Below are 24,244 nucleotides of genomic sequence, written 5' to 3' on the forward strand. Positions count from 1 at the left end.
AGGCAGTGGCTTAAACCACTAAGCCACCCAGGCGCCCCTAAAATAATACAGTTTATCTTGTATCCACAGAACATTTTTTGTGAGTTTTTATTTAAAAGGCCAAGTTGGTGAATGATAAAAGACAAAAATGGCAATACCTATCTTATTCTGAAACCATTATAATAATTTCTCTTAACCAACATTCTATCAATTTATACTCTTGTAGACTGGTGTCTAGAAGAAGGAATGTATTAGCTAACGTCTAATCAAATTAATTTTATGGTACAGGTATACTCAGGTTTTAGCACTAATAAATGATAGATGTTTGTCAACAGCAAAAACCATAAATGGCTAGAAATGCTTTACATGTCATGAGACCTAGTCCAAGTTCTGCCTTCACAGACCTTATCCTCTAGCAGGAAGATAAGGTAGTCTCTCTATGAATGAACAAACATGAAAGCATTTGCATATGATTCTACATTTCTTTAGAAGGTTAAAAAAAAAAAAAGGCCACTGATTTCTAACTAGGTAAGTTTGGCTTCTTCCACCACAAATCCCTTACCAGTTTCATCATCATCTTCAGCTTCATCATCATCATCACTGTCATTCTCATGTTCTGCATGGCAGGCATATGCTCTTTTTAATCCATTAAATAAAAGGATAAAAGCTGGCAAAATCTGTCCAGAAACCTGATTTAAAACTTGTGGTATTTGTTCCATATCAATAAGAGCACAGAGACCCAGAACACACATCTTTCTGTCATGAAGCCTAAAAAATAAAATAAAATAAAGATTTTCTTCTTCTTTTTTTTTAATAAGCAGAGTTTCTCACAAAGTTAAATAAACAAAGATCCAACATATGTCACTTACCCTAAGAAACAATCTACATCATTAAGCCACTGCGTAATAAAATGATTTGTAACTGGTTCAACATTATTAGGGAAGCGAAGATTTTCTAAGGTGTTGAGAAGCAGGTGTGGATTATAATACAAAGCTGCAATGGCAACTTGCAGGCACATTGTCCGAAGTTCACTTGTCTTCACCTCTCTTGTCAGTCTCTCTAAAGCTGCTTCCACAAATAAGGGAATGCACTATAAAGAAAGACAGGAAAATATTCCAAAACCTTAAGTGACAGCAGTCTAACCATCCTACCATATTAACTGTTGCCTCAACTAACCTCTTTTTGTCTTCATTAGATAACCTAATAGTTTTTACTATTGAGGCATTTACTGAGAAATCTAACTTTAGAGAAAACAAGTTTTCACCAGGCTATCAGAGCCTCATCACGATAGCCAGCTGGATCCACAGTATTCTTACTGACTAATCTTACTGTAATAATCACTTCACACTATATATACCTGTATCAATTCATATCATACACCTTCAGCTTATATGATGTTGTACTTCAAATATATCAGTAAAGCTGGAAACTGACCATGGAAATTTAACAACTAAATCTATCTTACTGTAAAGTGATAATGTGGCAAACAATAAGCTCACAGCCAACTATAAATCTTAGCATGCATGATAACAAACAGCCATAAAACTTGTCAGTCATATTTCCATACATATTTAAACACATGATCATTATATATTGGTTAAATTGTAGACCAATGATTAAAAAGTGTTATCTAGTGTCGTAATAAACAATAATAAAGAAAATACACAACTGTCCCAAAAGAAAGAAAAGTGGAGACAAAGATTCTATGAAACCTCAAATGGGAATCATAAATACTTAGCCTCACTGACCTGGTCAATGCCACGCCCTTTGCATTGTAGAATAATGACCTCTAACAATTTTGCTGCATGACACTCTGCATCTTCTCCTGCAACTCCTGTAAGAACCTGATCAACACAAAAACAAAAAACTGCAATAAGGCATCATGAAACCTTTAAATCAGAGAATACCTGTCCTCCGTCTATAGTCCCTGGAGTTTTTAAGATACTCTAATTAATATAAATCATTACATATTCATTGTACAGACACGAATCTAAAGCAACTGTGAGGATTTGGAGTTACTGGTTGGCTGTATCTCAGCAATCCCACACCTTAGTCTACATAATCAAATCACCTCCCTTGTAGTGCCATTCTGAACTACAGCATGTTGAAAAACACTATCTTCTCATACAACCATCATAGCTAAAGCACCCTACCTTTCTCAGGGATATTAGGCTCCTATGTAAAGAAGTACAAAAAAATAAGTAATAATAATAAGCTGACATTGCTAGGAAAGACATTTTTTTTTTTAAAGATTTTATTTATTTGACAGACAGAGATCACAAGTAGGCAGAGAGGCAGGCAAAGAGAGAGGAGGAAGCAGGCTCCCTGCTGAGCAGAGAGCCCGACGTGGGGCTCGATCCCAAGATCCTGGCTTTAACCCACTGAGCCACCCAGGCGCCCCAGAAAGACATTTCCTTACACAAGTCTCATAAAATAAAAAACAGTGTCACTGGACTGGGAGAGGAGGAAGCAGCAGCAGCTTGTTGATGGCAAATGCTATCCCCAAGCAAGAAATAAAAAACATGGACTTGGCTTGCTACTTAGAGAACTCTCAAGTGTTATGAGTAACTTCTGGAAAAGAAAGGATTTGGTACAGACAGATATCACTATTACCAGAGTATTAACATTAACTGTATAATTGACAATAAATAATGAATAGTACACCAGATGATTATTTTGTGACTAGGTGTTCAGAAAGAAAAGATATCAATGAAGACAAACCCCTCTAAAAATTCCATGGAGCAAATAATTTCTTTTTTTTTTTTTTTAAAGATTTTATTTATTTATTTGACAGAGACAGTGAGAGAGGGACCACAAACAGGGGGAGTGGGAGAGGGAGAAGCAGGCCTCCTGCTGAGCAGGGAGCCTGATGCGGGGCTCAATCCCATGATCCGAGCCTAAAGCAGACACTTAATAATTGAGCCACCCAGGCACCCCCAAAATCATTTTTAAAATGCCTGGTGTTTTTGCTTTGTTTTTACGATTTTATTTATTTATTTGAGATAGAGAGCAAGTGAGCGCACAAGAGAGAGAGCACAAGTGGGGAGCAGAGGGAAAAGCAGGCTCCTTACTGAGCAGGGAGCCTGACGACTTGGGCCTCAATCCCAGGACCCCAGGATCATGACCTGAACTGAAGGCAGACACTTAACTGACTGAGCCACCCAAGCACCCCTAAAATGCCTGTTGTTAAACAGCTAGCTGTCTCTTAGCACTGTTAGAAATGCAAACCCAATTATACTGACTTTGATACTGAAGGACCCCAATTCAAAAACTATATCCCCTATCTCTTGTGTAAGAAAATTATTAATAAACAAAATAAAACAAAACAACACACAAAACACTCGGCATAATACATTTACTTATAGTTTTCCAAGAAACGGCACAGTATTTTTGACTTTTTTGACCTGAGCCGAAGACAGAGGCTTTAACCCAATGTGCCCCATTACTTCTGACTTGAAGTAAACCCTTGGTTTTTACAATTTTGCTATTTACTAAATAATCACTGTAAAGCCTTCATAAACCTGTATCTTCCAAGAATTTTCTTTATAAAACATCTTTGGGGGGGGCCTGGATGACTCAGTCTTCAAGTGTCTGTCTTTGGTTCAGGTCATGATCCCAGGGTCCTGGGATGAAGCCCCATATTGGGCTCCCTGCTTGGCAGGAAGCCTGCTTCTCCCTATCCTGCTTCTCCTGCTTGTATTCCCTCTCTCATTGTTTCTCTCTGTCATATAAATAAATAAAATCTTAAAACGAAACCTCTTTATTTCTGATCCTTTCAAATATCTCTCAAATAAATTCTTGTTCTTTCCTTCTTCTGATTCAAAGGCTAGCAAAGAACTAGGCCAAGGTAAGCTCCAGGCACTCTAAACATAAAAACATTTATAACTCCAATAAAATGTCAGGCCAGACAGGGGAACCTGGGTGGTTCAGTGGGTTAAGTGTCTGCCTGTAGCTCAGGCCACGATCCCAGGGTCCTGAGACTGAGTCCTATGTCAGGCTCCCTGCTCTGCGGGGAGTATGCTGCTCCCTCTGCCCCTCTCAAGCCCGCCCTCTCTGAAGCAAATAAAGTCTTTAAAAAAAAAAAAAAAAAAAAAAAATCAGGGCAGACAGAAGACAAATACTCCTCAAAGCCATTATTGTGGCATGTAGAAATCAGTCTTCTAGTTTATAACTTTTAAAGCCCTTATTCTGTCAGACCCATATAGTGTTCACTATAATGTGTCATGTGACTTTTCACAATTTCATACTTATCACAGCACCAGCCTCATGACATATCTCCTTATATTAACTAAAAAATGACCTACCTTCTTACACATACTATATATCATTTCAAGATACTTGGTATCGGAGAGAAGTGTGTCTGTATCAACTGTTACGTAATTATGGAGCAGAGGCATCATATCTGTATTAACAAAAAGCATAAAAATATTAAAAATGAGTTAAAAACATAAAAAGTAATATAAGTCAAATATCTTTACTAATACAAATGCTGTTTCTGAAAAATAGCCATAGAAAAAGAAAGCAAATATGCGACTGGTCTGTAACAGAGAGAGAGAGAGAGAGAGTGTGTGTGTGTAATGCAAGGAGTATTATTATATATTGTACAAAAAGACTGACAGGAGCAGGATGCTGAGAAAATGTGTTAAAGGAAACAAAGGATAACTAAATCAAAATATATAATGGAAATCAATGTTATCATCTTTGAGCATTAACTACAAATGAAGACTTGTAAATAAAGAAGCCTTAGAATATTCAAAAGCATATGTTCAAGTGATATACTAAAAATAAATCAAAATGGGGAAATCATCAGTATTTCTATGTTTACTTGTCTTACCTGTAAAGTAATCAAAGCCATCTTGCTGAAAAACCTCAAATACTAGAGGTAGCAATTGCCACATTTGTGGAGACACTTGTTGACACGTCAAACTATGTGCTAAAGAGAAGATCTCTTCATAGAATTCTGAAAGAGAATATGGAGTCATTCGGACAGTGCATGCTGATATGAAAAAGCAGGAAATTCTAAGCATAAGTAAAGGTATATACCTAAGACATGCTGCTGTAAAACAGTTCCAATGACCTGTAAGCAGATTCCCTCAAGCTGCTGGGTTATCTAAAAGAGAAGAAAAAAGTATATGTAACTGTAGCACAGCAGTTTATTAATTAATAAGTAATGTATAATGCAATTCACTGCTTATTAAAATACATTTTAAATCTTTGTTTGAAGTGACTCATTATAAAATTGTGGGTCAATGTGGAATTGAAATTTAGTAAAATACCATTATAATGAAACACACACAAAAAAATCACTTGCACAGTTTACCTAAGAAGTAAAGGAAAAAACAGTACCTTGGGAAAATGTAAGTAATTATGAAAATACAGGAGCCAAATCATTTTGCAGATAGATTACAGACCTTTTTGTGTTTAAATATAGATCAACTCAGCCCTGATGTAACTGAAGAGTCACTCTCAATAGCTTACAGAAAAATTATTTGAAAAAAGGCATTATTTTTACCACTTTCACTAATTCTTAAGTCACCTCTATTCACACAATTGTTAGCTACAGTGAACCACACCCCAAGACCAAAAACACAAATTCCTCGTTAACTGTCAGTATAATCCTCAATCAGATCCCAAATCTCTGGAAGCCATGAGAATGTTTAAAAAGTGAAGAGGGGAGACAAAATAAAATTTACTAACTGGATACAGAACCAAGACATTCATTTCAATTACATATACTTAAAACATTTTCAACTCTTCAAATATAGTAACATTTGTTTTGTTAACCAGACACAGCTACAGAATTCCTCATGGCTTCTTCCTATCTCCAATTATAATGCAGAATATAAATAGTTTACCAAAAATCTCTGGTTGCAAAAGGCAATTTGAAGATAACATGAAATTATGATTTATGGATATAAATATCTGCACTGGAATTATAAACACCAAATTCAGGACACTGGTTACTTCTAAGGGAAAGAAGCAGGGAAATGAGATTAGAAAGAGGTCCTCCAGGGGCGCCTGGGTGGCTCAGTGGGTTAAGCCGCTGCCTTCAGCTCGGGTCATGATCTCAGAGTCCTGGGATCGAGTCCCACATCGGGCTCTCTGCTCGGCGGTGAGCCTGCTTCCTCCACCCTCTCTCTCTCTCTCTGCCTGCCTGCCTCTCTGCCTACTTGTGATCTCTCTGTGTCAAATAAATAAATAAAATCTTTAAAAAAAAAAAAAAAAAAAAAAAGAAAGAGGTCCTCCAAAGGCTTCAATTACATCTATCTGAAATTGTTGTTCTTAATGGAAATAAAGTCTAAAGGATATACTATAAAATGTTAAAATCTAATAAATTTAGGTGGTAGCTAAAGGGTACTGGTTATAGTTTTCTGTTCTTTATCCTTTTTGAACGTCTTAAATTACTCCATTTTTAAAAATTCATGATTACAATTCTCTTTAAAGACAACTGTAAGATGGGGCACCTGGGTGGCTTAGTGGGTTAAGGCCTCTGCCTTCAGCTCAGGTCATGATCTTAGGGTCTTGGGATCGAGCCCCACACCCGGCTGTCTGCATCAAGGGGAGCCTCCTTCCTCCTCTCTCTCTGCCTGCCTCTCTGCCTACTTAGGATCTCTGTCTGTCAAATAAATAAAATATTAAAAAAAAATAGACAACTATAAGAGAAAACTATAAAGATGATAGTAATGGTAGCACAACAATGTATACTTAATGCCACTCAACTGTACTTTGAAAATGGTTAAGATGGTAAATTTTATGTTATGTGTAGTTTACCATCATTAAAAAAATTTTATTTTAATTAAAAAATAAAAACTAGGAGCGCCTGGATGGCTTGGTGGTTAATCCTCTGCCTTTGACTCAGGTCATGTCGAACCCCGCATCGGGCTCTCTGCTCAGCAGCGAGCCTGTTTCCTCCTCTTTCTGCCTGTCTCTCTGCCTATTTATGATCTCTGTCAAATAAATAAATAAAACCTATTTAAAAAATTAAAAAAATAAATAAATAAAATAAAAATAAAAACTAGAAAGACGCCTGGGTGGCTCAATCAGTTAAATATTTGCCTTAGTGGGGCGCCTAGGTGGCTCAGTGGGTTAAGCCGCTGCCTTCGGCTCGGGTCATGATCTCAGGGTCCTGGGATCGAGTCCCGCATCGGGCTCTCTGCTCAGCAGGGAGCCTGCTTCCTTCTCTCTCTCTCTGCCTGCCTCTCAGTGTACTTGTAATTTCTCTCTGTCAAATAAATAAATAAAATCTTAAAAAAAAAAAAATTGCCTCAGGCTCAGGTCATAATTCTGGACTCCTGAGACCAAGGCCCGTATGCTTCTCCCTCTACCTCTTCCCTCCACTTGTAATTTCTCTCAAATAAATAAATAGAATCTTAAAAAAAAAAAAAAAAAAAAAAAATCTCAGGGTTTTGAGATTGAGCCCTGCAATGGGCTCTGTGCTGGACATGGAGTCTGCATAAGATTCTCTTCCTTTGACCATCCCTTTCTAAAGAAAAAAACAGGGTCCCTGGGTGGCTCAGTGGGTTAGGCCTCTGCCTACCTCTACTCAGGTCATGATCCCAGGGCTCTGGGATGGGGCCCTGTGCTCAGCAGGGAGCCTGCTTCCCAATCCCCTGCCCTGCCTTCCTCTCTGCCTACTTGTGATCTCTCTCTGTCAAACAAATAAGTAAAAATCCTAAAAAAATAAAATAAAATGGGAAAACTAGGAACTAGGAAGGTTTTCCTAGGAATTACCACACTACTGGATCTGGATCTGAGAGTTAACCTAAGAGGCTGCCAAAATCCAAAGCCTTGAAGTAAAGATACGGTAATACAAATACCTCCTTCCTATTCCTTCTAATACTAAAGAACCTAAAATATTTGTAAGATACCAACCTTTTCCTTAAAAAAGGGAACTAGTTAAAAGATGGAACAGTCAGAGAATTTACATAAGCCAGAGTCTTCCAAAAATGCATTAGAACTATTGCTGAAAAATGGCTTTAAATTCCCTAAAACTTGGATCATTACCTGGAGCAAAAACCTTATAACACTGAATCATTTTACCTCTTTATGATCTTCAACTACACTAAGAAGTGTGTCGATGGTATTCAGAATTCCCATAGCAGTAACTGCTTTGTCATCACTTCCTTCTTCATCTGGCCCAGTCTGGATTACCTGATTAAATGTCATTGCCTAGAATTAAGAGAATATAAATTTAGACTTGCCGTTATAGCAGTATAAACACATTTTGGTCTAAAACTTAATTTTTAAAATGTTCTCACAGAGACAGCAAAACCAATCGATGTTACCACTGATTAATATTAAGAGTCTGGGCTCTACAATCAGAAGGTACTACCACTTACTAGCTGACCTTAAGTTACTTGACCTGTCTCCTGACATTTCACTTGAGAACTTTATCATAGAGATACTTTGAGGCTTAAATGAGGTAAGGCATAGAAACTGCCTAATATTATCAATATTCTTATTAATATTATTGGCTAACATTTGACAATGCCCAAATATAGGTACATTAATCAAGGCTTTTTGTCAAAATTCTGAGGAGTAAAGGATGGAGTCCTAATTAATAACCAGCTTATTATAAATGCAATATACATATTTAATGAATGTTGCTACAGTTATTCAAATATCCTTCCCCATTTCAAAATCAGGTTTTCACAAAATTCTGCTTTTGCTTAAATCCACAGCAGATACCAAGACCTAGATTCCTGAAACCTCAATACTCAGCAAAAATATAAACTGCATCAAATCACTGTACTGGGATTATGAATGGTAGTTGTTAGGGCATGTTCATGCTTTCTATTACCCTTAAACAATTTACATTGTTAATTCTCAGAAGTTTGGGGCTATGTACAGTAAACAAAGGCCAACTATTGAGTAGCTACTGTTTATAAATTTCATTAAACAACAACAACAACAGGGGCGCCTGGGTGGCTCAGTTGTTAAGCATCTGTCTTCGGGTGGGGTCATGATCCCAGGGTCCTTGGACTGAGGCCCAGATTGGGCTCCCTGCTTGGCAGGAGGACTGCTTCTCCCTCTCCCACTCCCCCTACTTATGCTCTCTCTCTGTCAAATAAATAAAATCTTAAAAAACAAAGAAAAGAAAACTACCTGGGGTACCTGAATGGCTCTTTTTAGAGCTCACATTTTCTCTCAGTATATGAATATATTAAAAACATACAAATATATTTTATATATAAATATATAAAAATATATTTTTTATATAGAATTAAATGAGCTAAATGTATGAATTAAATACAGATGTAAGGCTTAAAACTACCTGATATACAGTAAGCTCTATGAACATACTTAATAAAAGATTAAGTACTGAATAAATGATTGGTTCAAATAACATACCAAATGCTGTGTCATTTCTACTGCAATAGGAGTAACTTCTTCACTATACTCGCAGATCATTTTCTGAATTACATTGGTAAGATCATCATTTTCTGTTTCTCTTATTATATGAAGAAGAGCTTGCATTACAGGTCTGATGAATGGTGTAATATACTCTTTAGCTGTAAGAGAAAAAAAATTTGGCCCAAACCTCCTAAAACCTGATATAACATATATCAAATAACAGATACTTTCCCATACAGGGGAAGAAAATGTGTCAAGTTTCTAGGATTATGCCTTTTAAAATTATTTGTAAAAACACTGCACTATTTTTGAGATATAAATCCTTTACCTTTTTCTTGATTGCTGATCAACACCTGAAGTGCAATGGCAGCTTCCACTTTCACGGGCATTTCCCTATCATCAATCAGACATCTTCTTGTCAGCTCTAAGGCCGTTTGCAGGTTCTGGTCACTTTTGAACTTTACTTCACAAAAATAGTGAAGGACCCAGCAAGCCTTTTATTAAAAAATGCAGTGAGTTACTATAGATATCCTATCCTTAAACTGCCCCAAGCTACAGTATGTCTATTCCAAAAGTTCTGTGTGGGAATCTGGAGGCTGGCCAGTGGTAGATATGCCCAGAGACACAACACTAGACCAGTACTATGATCCCAAATTATTCTTTGGCTGCATGACATTTGTGTGGATAGCAAGGTCTGAATGCAAAACACAGACAGACACTGCTATCAGACACAGATGAAAACTATGCACACATTACAGCAGCCATTTAATATTTACATGAAACAGAGGTCTAAAAGGAAATAAGGCTTTTATTAAGGTGAGCATTAAAGAGGCTCCACATAAAAGTCCACATAAGCAGTCATTCATTACAAAACATAAATATGTAAGTGAATAAGGATGAAAACATACCCTTGCTCTCATATAGCCTAGTTCACTGCTGAAGAGAGGGAATACATGATTCTGCAACATGTATTCCATCTGATCTTTGTAGATCTTTTTCTGTAAATATAAACAACAATTATTTTTCAAAGAATTCCAAATATAATCAACTCAAATGCCAAATAAATACACAAATGTTAAAAATAACTATGTAAAAACACTTTTATTCTGATTCTTTGTACCTCAGGATCCATATCTAATTTTCTCATTCTCAAACTTCACCATCAAAAAACACTGAATACCTTTTCTTTAATCTTTTACCTCATTTGCTTAGGAAGTTTTTCTACTAAATCTTAACAGCAATCATGTTTGAGTAATGGGAGTGTGGTTAATTTTATTCCTTACCTTATAAAACTATTATAATGAAAAAAGCCTCACTGAAAAAGTTCTAAATGAATACAACACAGTCTGAGAAAAGACCCTGCTTACAAAGTAATTATCTGGTTATCTAAAAAGATATTCTCAGGGTACCTCAGTGGCTCACTTGGTTAAGCATCTGCCTTCAGCTCAGGTCATGATCTCAGGGTCTGGAGATCATGCCCCATGTTGGGTATCCTGCTGGGAGAGGGGGGAGTTTGCTTCTCCCTCTCTTATTCCCCCTTCCCACCTGTGCTTATGCACTCTCACTCTCTCTCAAATAAATAAATAAAATCTTTAAAAAATAAAAAAAATTTTCTGGGGCGCTTGGATGGCTCAGTGGGTTGAAGCCCCTGCCTTTGGCTCAGGTCATGATCCTAGGGTCCTGGGATTGAGCCCCGAATCAGGTTCTCTGCTCAGCAGGGAGCCTGCTTCCCTTCCTCTCTCTCTGCTTGCCTCTCTGCCTACTTTTGATCTTGTCTGTCAAATAAATAAATAAAATCTTAAAAAAAATTAAATAAACAAATAAATAAAATTTAAAGTTTTTAAAAATGCATGGTTAAGGAAAGAAAAACGATATTCTCATGAATCTTTAGAGTCTTTTCTAAGTGGTAACAAGCTTTTAAGAAGAAATCATGGGGGCACCTGGGTGGCTCAGTGGGTGAAGCCTCTGCCTTCAGCTCAGGTCAGGATCTCAGGATCCTGGGATCGAACCCCCGCATCAGGTTCTCTGCTCAGCGGGGAGCCTGGTTCCCCTCCTCTCTCTCTGCCTGGCTCTCTGCCTACTTGTGATCTCTCTCTTTGTGTCAAATAAATAAATAAATAAAATCTTTAAAAAAAAAAAAAAAAAAAAAGAAGAAGAAATCCTGGAATTGCATATTATATCAAATCTAAAAATATATGCTTGAAAAACTGAAGACTGAGACATAGGAACTAAATACAATGTGGGATCCTGGACTGAATCATGGCCCATAAAGAAGGACATAGTGGGAAATCTTGCACAATGTGAAAGGGGTCTGTAAGATTAGTGACTAGTAGGCTATCAACATTAATTTCCTGATTTTGAGAATTGCAACATGGCTATCTTAGATGCTAACATTAAGGGAAGGTGGATGAAGAGTAATGAGAAACTATTTTTGCCATTTTTCTGTAAGTCTAAAATTACTTAAAAATAGAAAGTTAAAACAGAAAAATCTGAACTTGCCAAGAGAACTCACTAAAGAGTCCCAGCCTGCCATGTAACAAATAAACACTGTCTTTTAACTTATAAGCTAACAGAAGGATGGGTGGACAGGTATAAAAAAACTAAAATATAAACAAAATATACCTACAAACTCACGGTGATATGGAACAAGGTTCCTGGGAGTTAAATGATTCTGTGACTAAATATCCACTTACACTTTGGTTACCACTTATTAACTTTTAAGCAAAATAACTTTCAGATCGCATTTATGAAGTCAGACACAATGTGTACAATTAGGTTGAGATTCCTAAATATAAATCTAATCCAGGGTCAATCTTTATAGAAATTTATGTCACAAAAGCATGACGTTCCTAGACTATGAATGGATTCATTCATGTTTATAAATTTCTTCAGAGATAAATTTTTTGAAGGCAAAAACACTATTTCATAATTATCTTACAACATAAATATAAAACAACTCATCCAAAAGGAGTACCTTAAGCACAAGCAGCAAAAGAAAACATATACTGGACGTAATTTCAGAATCTTATCAAAACTTGTACTTCAAAAAACATCAAGAAAGTGAAATGATAACCCACAAATTACTTGCAAATGATATATATGAAAAAGGTCTAATATTTATTTATTTATTTATTCATTTATTTTTTCTAAAGATTTTATTTATTTACTTGACAGAGACCACAAGTAAGCAGAGAGGCAGGCAGAGAGAGAGGAGGAAGCAGGCTCCCTGCTGAGCAGAGAACCCGATGTGGGGCTCGATCCCAGGATGCTGGGATCATGACCCGAGCCGAAGGCAGAGGCTTTAGCCCACTGAGCCACCCAGGCGCCCCTAATATTTAGAATAAACAAAGAACTCTTAACAATTAAACAATGAAAGGACAAATACCCAGTTAAAAAATAGACCAAGGATTTGAATATACATTTCTCCAAAGAAGATATACAATAGCCAATATGCACATAAAAAGATTCACCGTATTATTATTCATCGGTGAAATGTAAATCAAAACCACAATGAGGTATTGTTTGACACCAACTAGGACGGCTACAATAAAAAGGTATTAATTGTTGGTGAAGACAATTGGAACCCTCATACACTGCTGGTAAAAAATATAAAATGATACAGCCACTTTGGAAAACAGTCTGTCAGTTTCTCAAAATATGACAGCCATTTGACTCCTAGGTATGTGACCCAAGGGAAGTGAAAATATTATGTCCACACAAAGATGTGTGCATAAATGACCAGCTTTAGTATTCAAAACAGCCAAAAAATGGAAATAGTGCAAATGTACACCAACTGATGAATGCATAAATAAAATGTGGTATATGATACAATGGGCTATTACTTGGCAACAAAAAGGAATGAAGTACTGACATATGCCTCAACACGGATGAACTTTGAAAATATTGTGCCAAGTGAAAAAAGCCATTTCTTATGGAGCACATGTTACATAGCATTCCCTTTACGTGAAATGTCCAAAATGGACAAATCCATAGAGATGAGAAGTAGATTGGGGGGTAGCCAGGAGTGAGAAGTTTGGAAGAAAATGGAAATTAAATGCTAATAGTTTCTTTCGGGGTTGATGGTTGTACAACTCTGTGACTATAATAAAAACCACTGAATTACTCACTTTAATGGGCAAAGAGTATGGTATGTGAACTGTATCTCAATAAAACTGTTATTAAACTACCTGCACACAAAAGAAGAAATACCTTCAGAAGTATTTCAGCTAAAGAGCCAATCATATGCAGGGCTCCATCTTTTTTTCGCGGATCAGCATTTGGTTCTGTAAGAATCTGGTAGCAAAATCCCATTGTCTTTTGCAGTACCTAGATTAAAAAAGAAAAGTTAATGCTTTATTCAATTTCCTAACAATCCTTAACAACGCTAAAAAAAAGACAAAATGACTTACATGGCTAACGTTAAAAGCTTAGTGTATATCTGAACAGATTTTAAATATTAAAGCAAAACTTCTCTATATTAAACAACTCACCTCTTTCCTCTTGCTACAAGCTGTAAACAAGAGTGTCTGGGCAGCAGTGGTAGGAGAAATGAAATCTTCAAACACATCTGGAGAATAAATTTAAAATTAATACGAAAACCAGTAATTTCAATTTCTTCAACATTTTCAAGTAATTTATAAATGATGCTCTGTAAAAGTACGACCTTAAAATTATGCTGAATGTTCATGCTAGGTATTAAGAGGAAACCAGATTCCTATATAATTTTGCAATAGTCTAATTTCATGTCTCTTCAGCACAAATTAAATTTTAATCCATTAATTTCTCTTAAGGATCATTATCTTTCATTAAAAACACAACTACCATGAGAATTTTCACAATATGGTCACAATAGTACAATTTACTACAAATACAAAAGATTTTGGTACGAAGGACTAATATACAACATTAGTCAAATTATAATCCTTTAGTTCCATGCAGAGATTCCACGTGATTCCAGCTTCCAATATAAGTCTTCTCGATTCCCATACATATGATGACCGACATGGGATCCAAAAGTATAGTTTTGACACTTGGTGTTAAGGTGTAATCTTGAATTTCTACGTTTTAGCATGTGCCAAAAGCACATCCAATAATTGTAAATTATTAACACTACTATCAGTGTCTGCTAAAAATGAAGACTGTCATTATTAAATGCCATACCTAGTGAAGACACCCCCAAAAGTCTAAAAAATGGATAAATTACATTAAAACAACAAAGATCTTTCAGTACCAAAGGAGAGGCCTTAAGATACCACTATGAATACTATATACAAACTTAGCTACTGGCATATTTTGTTTCTAAGAAGGTGAAAATTTACCAAACTTCATGCGTATATATTCATAAGGGTCTTCTTGCCAAAGTTCTTCATCAGCATCTGTATAGCACATCAATGGAAAAATAACATCTTGGATAATGCCCTGAAATTTAAAAGTTAAGAAAGTAACCTTAGGTCGGTCTTTAAATTTAAACCTTCAATTTTGGATAAGTGTTGAAACAAAAGCAATCCAATAATGTATCTATATATTTAAAAAAATTTTTCCCCAATAATATATATTTTAAAACTTAATACTAAACTTTAGTAATGATTCTCAGATCAACTATTAAGGTACATAGTAGTTTGTGTAACAAATAATTATAAAGTAAGACATTTGTGCATATAGGTAGCAATTAAGTATTCTGAAAAAATACATTATGACATTTTGGTCCATCAACTCCTATAGTTCTAAATAAAGCAAATAAATCACTCACAGAAATAATACATAAGCTAATTACCCTCAAAACCAATCAGGTGAAAGTCCTTAGTTTATTCCAAATTATAGGACTAAAATGTTATCATCATAAGCCAGCACTAAGAATTTAAATGCAAATTTTAAGATAATAGCTTTAGATTAAAAGGAATCTGAATATTTACAAAATACCTCTTATAAGTTTATGTTAAGGTATTTTCTCATTTTCCTTCTATACCTTCAAAACAATTAACAGAACTAGAATAACACAAGTAAAAAATAAGCATTTTTCAACCTTTACGTTATTTCAATTATATTTTCCAGAAAAACATCTGATAGAAAATTATTACTAAACAAAAACCCCAAAAAACAAACAAAAAACAAAACAAAACAATGACAACAAAAACAACAACAAAAAAACAAACAAAAAAAAAGAAAATTATTACTTGTATATGAGGCTTCAGATTCTTCCAGGTGAGGGCATGAGAAACTCCTTGATTAATATAATTTAATGTCTGTTGTAAAACTCGAGGAGCCATATATTGTTTCTCCTTGTACTGATATAATACCTTCAATAAGACCTTCGAAAAAAATATTTGATCAGAAACCAAAACTTAAAATAGAAATTTTAACCACTTTATAAGTCGGCAAAAGCATCTGACCCATATCTTAATACCCAGATTATCATCCTAAAATAACAACCATATTCTCTTAAAAAGAAAGTAATTTTGAAATTTTTGTGTCAGAGAACTGTATTTATTCCCAAGGTAGTCAAATAACAAACTGAATTAATACTATGTCAAAGGACTAGTTTCTGATTAAGTATAAAAAGAAAACCACAGGTTACTCACTGAACATGCCATAACTTTGAGATAGCCCTGATTTGTTGTTTACCTCCCAGAAAAACCTTATGCAAACCACTTACCAATTTAATGTCTGCCGTCTGGCAGGAGTTCTAATTCTATGTATTTGAGAATAGAAATTGTCAAGATCTGGCCCACAGACCTCCTGAAGGGTCTGTGAGGTCAAAACTATTTTCATAATAAGGCTGAGACAGTATCTGCCCTTCTCACTACATAACATCTGCATCGATGCTGCAATGGTGGCAAATCCTCTAGTGCCTAACATGAATCAAGGAGTGGCACCCAAGTGTACCAGCAGTCATCATATTCTTCACAGCCACATTAAATTCAAGACATTCATTCCTTAAGAATACTCTTAATGAATGAGAAATATAAATATTAAACGGGGAGTATACAACATATAGCACTTCTTCTACATACCAAAGTACAATGGTTGGAAGAAAAGCTGAAATAGCTTTCCTATCAAATGCTATCACATGCTTGAAAGAAAAACTGACAGACAAATTTTGGTTATTTAGACTTGTGTGTATGGCATATTTTTCCTCAAAAATGAATAAAATGAGCCTGTCACCTCAAGGAAAATAACTGAGAGTATGTTACTGATGTTAAAATCTGAGCTTTTAAACAAAATTAGAATTCTCAGAAATCTTAGATGCAAAGACTTAGATCTGCTTAATTAGTTTCCAGTATTTAAAGATATTTCTGATAACATCAGTGGTAATATTAGCAAATATGATTTTTTTAAAAGATTTTATTTATTTATTTGACACACAGAGAGAGAGAGATCATAAGTAGGCAGAGAGGATGGCAGAGAGTGAGGGGAAGCAGGCTCCCTTGCTGAGCCCACTAAGCCACCCAGGCACCCCGATTTCTTTTTTAAAACTGCATAATGAAGGGCGCCTTGGGTGGCTCAGTAGGCGCCCCAATTTCTTTTTTAAAACTGCATAATGAAGGGCGCCTTGGGTGGCTCACTCTTGATTTCCACTCAGGTCATGATCTCAGGATTGTGAGATCAAGCCCCATGGTAAGTAAGCTCAGCGCTCAGTGGGTAGCTTGCTTTTCTTCCCTCTCCCTCTGCTCCACCCCCTGCTCATGCATGCTATCCTTGCTCTCTCTCTAAAATAAATAAACCTTTTAAAAAATAAAATAAGGGGAGCCTGGGTGACTAAGTGGGTTAAGGCCTCTGTCTTCGGCTCAGGTCATGATCCCAGGGTCGAGCCCCGCGTCAGGCTCTCTGTTCAGCGGGGAGCCTGCTTCCCTTCCTTTCTCTCTGCCTGCCTCTCTGCCTACTTGTGATCTCTGTCTGTCAAATAAATAAATAAATAAAAATCTTTAAAAAAATAAAATAAAATAAAATTGCATAATGAAGTATATTAACATTTGGAAAATGTTCATTAACTCAGTTTTCCAAATGACCAGCTGTTACAAAATCATGTATGGATAAATGATCCATTCAAAGTGCAATATAGATTAACAGGTGATAATGTAAAAGAATATAAAATGCTTGTTGTTAACAAACTTTACACCGCAATTAACTTTTTTTTTTTTTTAAAGATTTTATTTATTTATTTGACAGAGAGAAATCACAAGTAGATGTGGGGCAGGCAGAGAGAGAGAGGAGGCAGCAGGCTCGCCGGTGAGCAGAGAGCCCGATGCGGGACCCGATCCCAGGACCCTGAGATCATGACCTGAGCCGAAGGCAGCGGCTTAAACCACTGAGCCACCCAGGCGCCCCGCAATTAACTTTTAAGAAACTACCACTATTGAGTGGCTCAGTTGGTAGAGCATGTCACTTGATCTTGGGGTCATGAGTTAGAGTCCCACATTGGGTACAGAGTTTACTTAAAAACAAAAACAAAACTATCATTATCATATTTTGATGTGATATCAAAGAATTTCCACAATTTTGTGAAAAGTTTACAAGTCTTTCCTTTTCCAACTGATCTGGGCCAGTGTCTGCAGTTATGTCCATCAAAATAAATTTAAAAAGACTAAATACATAGGTAGATGAGCATATAACTGCCTTTTATTAAGCCATACATTAAAAATTTAGTAAAACTGTTTAACAATACCATTTCTTTTTGTTAAAAACTTTTCATTTTGGGAAACAGTTAAAAAAAATACATATTCTGGGGGCACCTGGGTGGCTCAGTGGGTTAAAGCCTCTGCCTTCGGCTCAGGTCATGATCCCAGAGTTCTAGGATCGAGCCCCACATCTGGCTCTCTCCTCAGTGGAGAGCCTGCTTCTTCCTCTCTCTCTCTGCCTCTCTTGCCTACTTGTGATCTCTATCTGTCAAGTAAATAAATAAAATCTAAAAAAAAAAGAAAAAAAAGCACATTCTAAAAACAAACAAAAACAACACATTCTGTGTTAATATACATTAGGTTTGTTATTATTTTTTAATGAATTAATACTCTTAAATTTTAATTTCTAGTATGATAAGTAGCATAGGTATAAATCACATAAATGGAAGCTTGCTGAGGCTCTCAAAAATTTAGGTAATAAGGAAGACCTAAGACCAAAAAATGAGAACTGATACAGGGTTCAAAATATTAAAGACTGCTACATTCAATCTTTGGGTACCAATAAACCAGGAAAAAGGGCAGAAATTAACCTAATAATAATATTTCAATTTAGAAAAGTTCTTAGACTTACTTGCTGTACACCAACAGCAAACGCCTTCAGAAATACTTCAGCAAATTCATTATACTCCTTGGAAACATTGCCAGGGCTTCCATACCTAAAAGAACATTTAAATGCCCACTGTTTCTTTATAATGCTTTATATATTGACACTTATAAAACTAAGAGCTTGAAAAAATAAACTTAAGTCATCATACACTGAGAGACGCTTACCTTTCAAAAAGCCTTGCTAAGATATGTAAAGCCCACTTCTTACATTTCCACCATGGTAACTCTGGTCTGTCATCTTCTTCAACCTGAAGTGTTTCCTTCAAAGAGATTTATTTAATGATAGTAAGAGATGATACAATCTAAGAAGAAGAGCATGAGGTGAGAAGAGACTCACAAAAACCATTTATGTTGGCCTTTAGAAATAAAAGGCTAGATTTGGAAAAGTACTAACTCTTATTTAAATATAAGAGGCACTTTCATCTGCTTTACTACTTGGCTACATAGCAAACTCAAACACAAACATTTTAGTCAAAATCCAATTAACATAAAGCCAAGGCCATGAAAAGTAGTTTAATCAAAACCAGTATAGTTCAGGGCGCCTGGGTGGCTCAGTGGGTTAAGTCTCTGCCTTCAGCTCAGATCATGGTCTCAGGGTCCTGGGATCGAGACCCACATTGGGTTCTCTGCCTAGCAGGGAGCCTGCTTCCCCATCTTTCTCTGCCTGCCTCTCTCCCTACTTGTGATTTCTCTATCAAATAAATAAATAATTCTTTTAAAAAGCAAAACAAAACAGTACAGTTCAAATTAAAAGGGCATGAGAAACACCATTTCAAAAATCTAATTTCAGAAATACTGGTATAAACACAAAAGGATAAACAGATGAAGACATTAATTTAAAAACAATAGTGAAAAACTACCACGGTAAACATTTGCAAATAAGAGGATGATTACTTATGGAACACCTATAAAATACTACTATACAACCACTAAAAGAATGGACTGAATCCTAGGGCGCCTGGGTGGCTGAGTAATTACAAGTCTGCCTTCTGCCAAAGTCATGATCCCAGAGTCCTGGGATTGAGTCCCTCCTCAGACTCCCTGCTCTGTTGGAAGCCTGCTTCTCTCTCTCCCACTCCCCTTGCTTGTGTTCCCTCTCTTGCTGTGTCTCTGTCAAATAAATCTATAAAATCTTAAAAAAAAAAAAAAAAAAAAGACTGGATCCTTACATATTGACCTATAATATCCAGACATATTTTTAATTTATAATGGAAAGTAAGACTTGGAGCAACCAAGTCTTAGTTTAACAAACTAAAACTAAAAGCGAGAGCAATGATACAGCCACTTTGAAAATCAGTTTAGAAGTTACTGATAAAGTTAAACATATACCTATCCTATGACCCCATTCTATTCTTTGGTAATCTCCTCAAGAAAAATGAAAACATGTGATCACAAAAAGATTTGTGTTAAGGACATCCATAGCAGCTCTATTAGTACTACTAAAATCCTGAAACCACCTAGCTGTCCATCAACTTGTGAATGGATAAATAAATTGTAGTATATCCACACAATAAAATACTACCTGGTAATAAAAAGGAACAAGCTACTATAACACAACATAAATACATAAGAAACAGACTAACACAACATAATATATCTCATAAATATACCATGCAAAAGAAGGTAAATACCAAAAATTAGCTTTAAGTTCTAAAACAGGCAAAATTAATCTATGGTGCTAGAAATGAGAATGGTGATGATAGGAAAGACTAAAACTAGCCACCAGCAAATATTCTAGGTGATGATTACATGGATACATGCAAATGATAACTCACTGGACTATTTATTTATAATATGTGTTTATAAATTATACCCAAAATGTACAGAGTGGTTGTAAATGAAAACTTAACATTTTATTTTGAACATATTAAATGTGTTCAGAAAAAAAAAATGTGTTCAGAAAAATATACAACAAACTAGTTTCCGACAGAGAGGAAGAAATTTTCTTTCACTTCTTCTACACTGTTGTTTTGTTTTTTTAAAGTAGGCTCCACACCCACTGCAAAGCCAAACACACTGGGCTCGAATTCACAACCCCGTGAGATCAAGAACTAAGCCAACTGAGATCAAGAGTCAGACACTCAACCGAGTCATCCAGGCGCCCCTACACTGTTTTTCCTTTTAAATAGGAATTTAAGCAATAAACCATAAAACAAGGGGGTCTCACTAATGCCACTAATAAAATTGTTTTGGATAAATTATATAATAATTCAATGTCTCCATTCAAAATAAATTCAGAGGGGACAGGGGAGAAAAATTAATTCAGAGACATTTTTTTGAGGATTAAATAAGTAAGGAATATTAAAGCACTTAAAGCGTATTTTGTATTTAGGACTTATAAATTCCCTTACCTCTCTAGAAAACTAGATTATAAAAAAAAAATTGCATTTACTTTAAAAATTGTGACTAAATTGGGCTTTTCAGTGGCTCAGCTGGTTGGGTGTCTTCCTGGGATTGAGTCCTGCATCAGGGTCCTTGCTCAGATAGGGGTCTGGTTCTCCCTTTGCCTCTCACCCCCAACTCGTGTGCGCGTGCGCTCTCTCTCTCACAAAAATAAATCTTTTTTTAAAAATTGACTAAATAAAACAATTCCTATGTACTAAATTCTGTATGTACAATTCTGTATGTACTAAAACCCACTGAACTGTACACTTTGAAAAGGTTAAATTTATGGAATATGTATATCTCTCTATAAAACTGTTTTTTAAAAAAACAAGTAATATAACTAACTACAAAGTCTTCTGGTTCATGAGTAGCTGACAAATTATTAGGATAACTCCAGATGCAAGCACTTTTAAAAAAATACATAATTAATACATAAAATTGTATTAGTTTAAGGTATATAACACAATGATATGATATTAGGTATACACTGTGAAATGATTATCACAGTAAATTTAAGAAGGTGGTCAAAACTTTTAGTTGTATAATAACTAAGTTCTGGAGATGTAATGTTCAGCATAGTGACTATATAGTTAACAGTACTGTACTATATACTTGAAGGATGCTAAGAGAGTAGATCTTAAAAATTCTCATCATGGGGCTGCCTGGGTGGCTCAGTTTGTTAAGAATCTGCCTTCAGCTCAGGTCATGATCCCAAGGTCCTGAGACTGAGCCCCAGGTCAGGCTCTGTGCTCACCAGGGAACCTGCTTCTCACTCTCCCTGCCATTCCCCCTGCTTATGCGTCCTTTCTAATAAACAAATACAATCTTGGGGTGCCTGGGTGGCTCAGTGGGTTAAAGCCTCTGCCTTTGGCTCAGGTCATGATCTCAGGGTCCTGGGATGGCGCCCCGCATTGGGCTCTTTGCTCTGTGGAGAGCCTGTGGAGAGCCTGCTTCCTCCTCTCTCTGCCTGCCTCCCTGCCTGCTTGTGATCTCTCTCTCTCTCTCTCTCTGTGTTAAACAAACAAACAAACAAATAAATAAATAAAAATACAATCTTTAAAAAAAAAACAAACTCTCATCATAGGGCACCTAGGTGACTCTGTCGATTAAGCTTCCGACTCTTGGTTTCAGCTCAGGTCATGATCTCAGGATCCTGGGATTGAGCACTGCGTGGACCTCCACGCTCAGGGGGCAGTCTGAGGATACTCTCTTCCTCTGCCCCTCCCCCTGCTCACCCATGTACGCTTTCCCTTTCTCTAAATTAATCTTTAAAAACATTTCTCATAAGAAAAGGATTTTGTGGGGCGCCTGGGTGGCTTAGTCAGTTAAAGCCTCTGCCTTCAGCTTGGGTCATGGTCCCAGGGTCCTGGGATCAAGCCCTGCATCGGGCTCTCTGATCAGCAGGGAGCCTGCTTCCTCTTCTCTCTCTGCCTGCCTCTCCACCTACTTGTGGTCTCTGTAAAAAAAAATAAATAAAATCTTAAAAAAGAAAGAAAGAAAGAAAAGGATTTTGTAGCTATGTGAGATGATATATATTATGAACTCTTAACTAAAACCTGAGAAGATAAGATGGGATGCCTGGCTGGCTCAGTTGCATGTGACTTCTGATCTCGGGGTTATGAGTATGAGCCCCATGTTAGGTGTAGAGAGTACTTAAATAAAACTTAAAAAAAATTTTTTTTTAATGAAGGGGCTCCTGGGTGGCTCTTAGCTGAATGTCTACCTTTTGCTTAGGTCATGATCTCAGGCCCTGCATTGGGCTCCTTGCTCACTGGGGAGTCTGCTTCTTAGCCCCCACCCCCCCAACCCCAATCATTTGCTCTCTCTCACATTATAAAAAAACTTTATATATAAATACATAAATAAATAAAATTAAAAACTGAGAAGAAACAGAAGCATTAGGATATAAGTACCTAAACAACAGTATATGAAATAACACTGCGCACAATTTTTAATTAGAATTGCACATAAGTAAACACACAAAATGGTCTCTTTATCTAGAATAATTTGCATCATGAATTATATAAACTCATAAAAATGTTACAAAAACTATCAGTTAAAATTCCCAAAAGATAATTAGATATTTCAGTAATACAAGAACACATAGAGACTTACATTTGGTACATCTCTGTTCACAACAGTCTTTAAAATTTCTATCCATTCTGTCAGGTTCTGTTGGTTTATCAGCTCCAATGGTAGTGTATACTAAATGAAAATCGAGAATCAATACTTTAAAATCATTACAAAAGAAAATACCACTTCCTTTAACTCTTCACAAAACCTATAAAAAGTATTTCATTCAATCCACATTTCCCATTTTTAGTACACAAGCAAATTTCTTATCTGGCTGATTTTTTTTTTTTTTAAAGATTTTTTTATTTATTTATTTGACAGAGAGAGGGACAGATCACAAGTAGGCAGAGCAGCAGGCAGAGAGGGGGGGGGAAGCAGGCTCCCTGCTGAGCAAAGAGCCCGATGTGGGGCTCGATCTCAAGACCCTGAGATCATGACCTGAGCCGAAGGCAGAGGCTTTAACCCACTGAGCCACCCAGGCGCCCCTTATCTGGCTGATTTGATCAGTTATCCAAACCCGAGAATTGTGGCACTACAGTGACCATCCTTGTCTTAGTCCCAAATTACTGGGAATACATCTTATTTTTACCCTAAGAGTGATACTGTGGATTTCTAGTCAATGTCTTTTATCAAGTAAAGAAAATTTCTATTCCAGGATCTTAGCTTGTTTTTTGTTTTTTTAAAGTGGGAATGGTTATTAAATGTTATCAAATGCTTTATCTGGCAATCTTAGAGATGGTTATAGGTCTTCTTCTATGAGTTAGTCATAGGGGCGCCTGGGTGGCTCAGTGGATTGAGCCTCTGCCTTTGACTCAGGTCATGATCTCAGGGTCCTGGGACTGGGCCATGCATTGGGCTCTCTGCTTGGAGGGGAGCCTGCTTCCCCCACTCTCTCTGCCTGTCTCTCTGCCCACTTGTGATCTCTCTGTCAAGTAAATAAATAAAATCTTCAAAAAAAAAAAAAAAGAGGTAATCATAGAAACTGATCTCTTAACCACTGATCCACTCTTTCTTGCATTCCTTGGATAAATCCTCTCAACAGGCTCATAAAATCAATACTCTATTTGGGACATTAGAATATCTATTTTCACAAGTGAGAAAGGGCTATACTGAGTACCAGGGTATGCTAGAATCAAAAAATTAGTTGGGAAGATAAATATCTTGCCCTATTC

General features: G+C 36.3%; 1 protein-coding gene and 1 non-coding gene across 2 annotated transcripts in view; both read right to left on the minus strand.

Annotated features, from left to right (window-relative positions):
- The window catches only part of IPO7 (importin 7), a 57,371-nt gene that overhangs the window by 6,142 nt on the left and 26,985 nt on the right, over window positions 1-24,244 (minus strand). Inside the window, exons 6-22 of the mRNA XM_004751948.3 lie at window positions 23,115-23,204; window positions 18,780-18,874; window positions 18,580-18,664; window positions 15,507-15,641; window positions 14,652-14,751; window positions 13,824-13,900; window positions 13,543-13,659; window positions 10,242-10,331; window positions 9,662-9,827; window positions 9,331-9,491; window positions 8,020-8,148; window positions 5,023-5,089; window positions 4,814-4,939; window positions 4,284-4,381; window positions 1,728-1,823; window positions 849-1,069; window positions 542-747 (exon numbers count right to left, since the gene is read on the minus strand). Coding sequence (XP_004752005.1) covers window positions 542-747; window positions 849-1,069; window positions 1,728-1,823; window positions 4,284-4,381; window positions 4,814-4,939; window positions 5,023-5,089; window positions 8,020-8,148; window positions 9,331-9,491; window positions 9,662-9,827; window positions 10,242-10,331; window positions 13,543-13,659; window positions 13,824-13,900; window positions 14,652-14,751; window positions 15,507-15,641; window positions 18,580-18,664; window positions 18,780-18,874; window positions 23,115-23,204 — 2,059 coding nt within the window. The remainder of the gene's footprint in view (window positions 1-541; window positions 748-848; window positions 1,070-1,727; window positions 1,824-4,283; window positions 4,382-4,813; window positions 4,940-5,022; window positions 5,090-8,019; window positions 8,149-9,330; window positions 9,492-9,661; window positions 9,828-10,241; window positions 10,332-13,542; window positions 13,660-13,823; window positions 13,901-14,651; window positions 14,752-15,506; window positions 15,642-18,579; window positions 18,665-18,779; window positions 18,875-23,114; window positions 23,205-24,244) is intronic.
- LOC123387808 lies at window positions 9,909-10,092 on the minus strand. The gene has a single exon (XR_006602296.1). It is a non-coding gene; the product is annotated as a small nucleolar RNA SNORA23 (small nucleolar RNA).

Source organism: Mustela putorius, unplaced genomic scaffold (assembly GCF_011764305.1).
Source record: "Mustela putorius furo isolate JIRA1106 unplaced genomic scaffold, ASM1176430v1.1 tig00003859_pilon_pilon_pilon, whole genome shotgun sequence".
NCBI classification, from domain to species: Eukaryota; Metazoa; Chordata; class Mammalia; order Carnivora; family Mustelidae; genus Mustela; species Mustela putorius.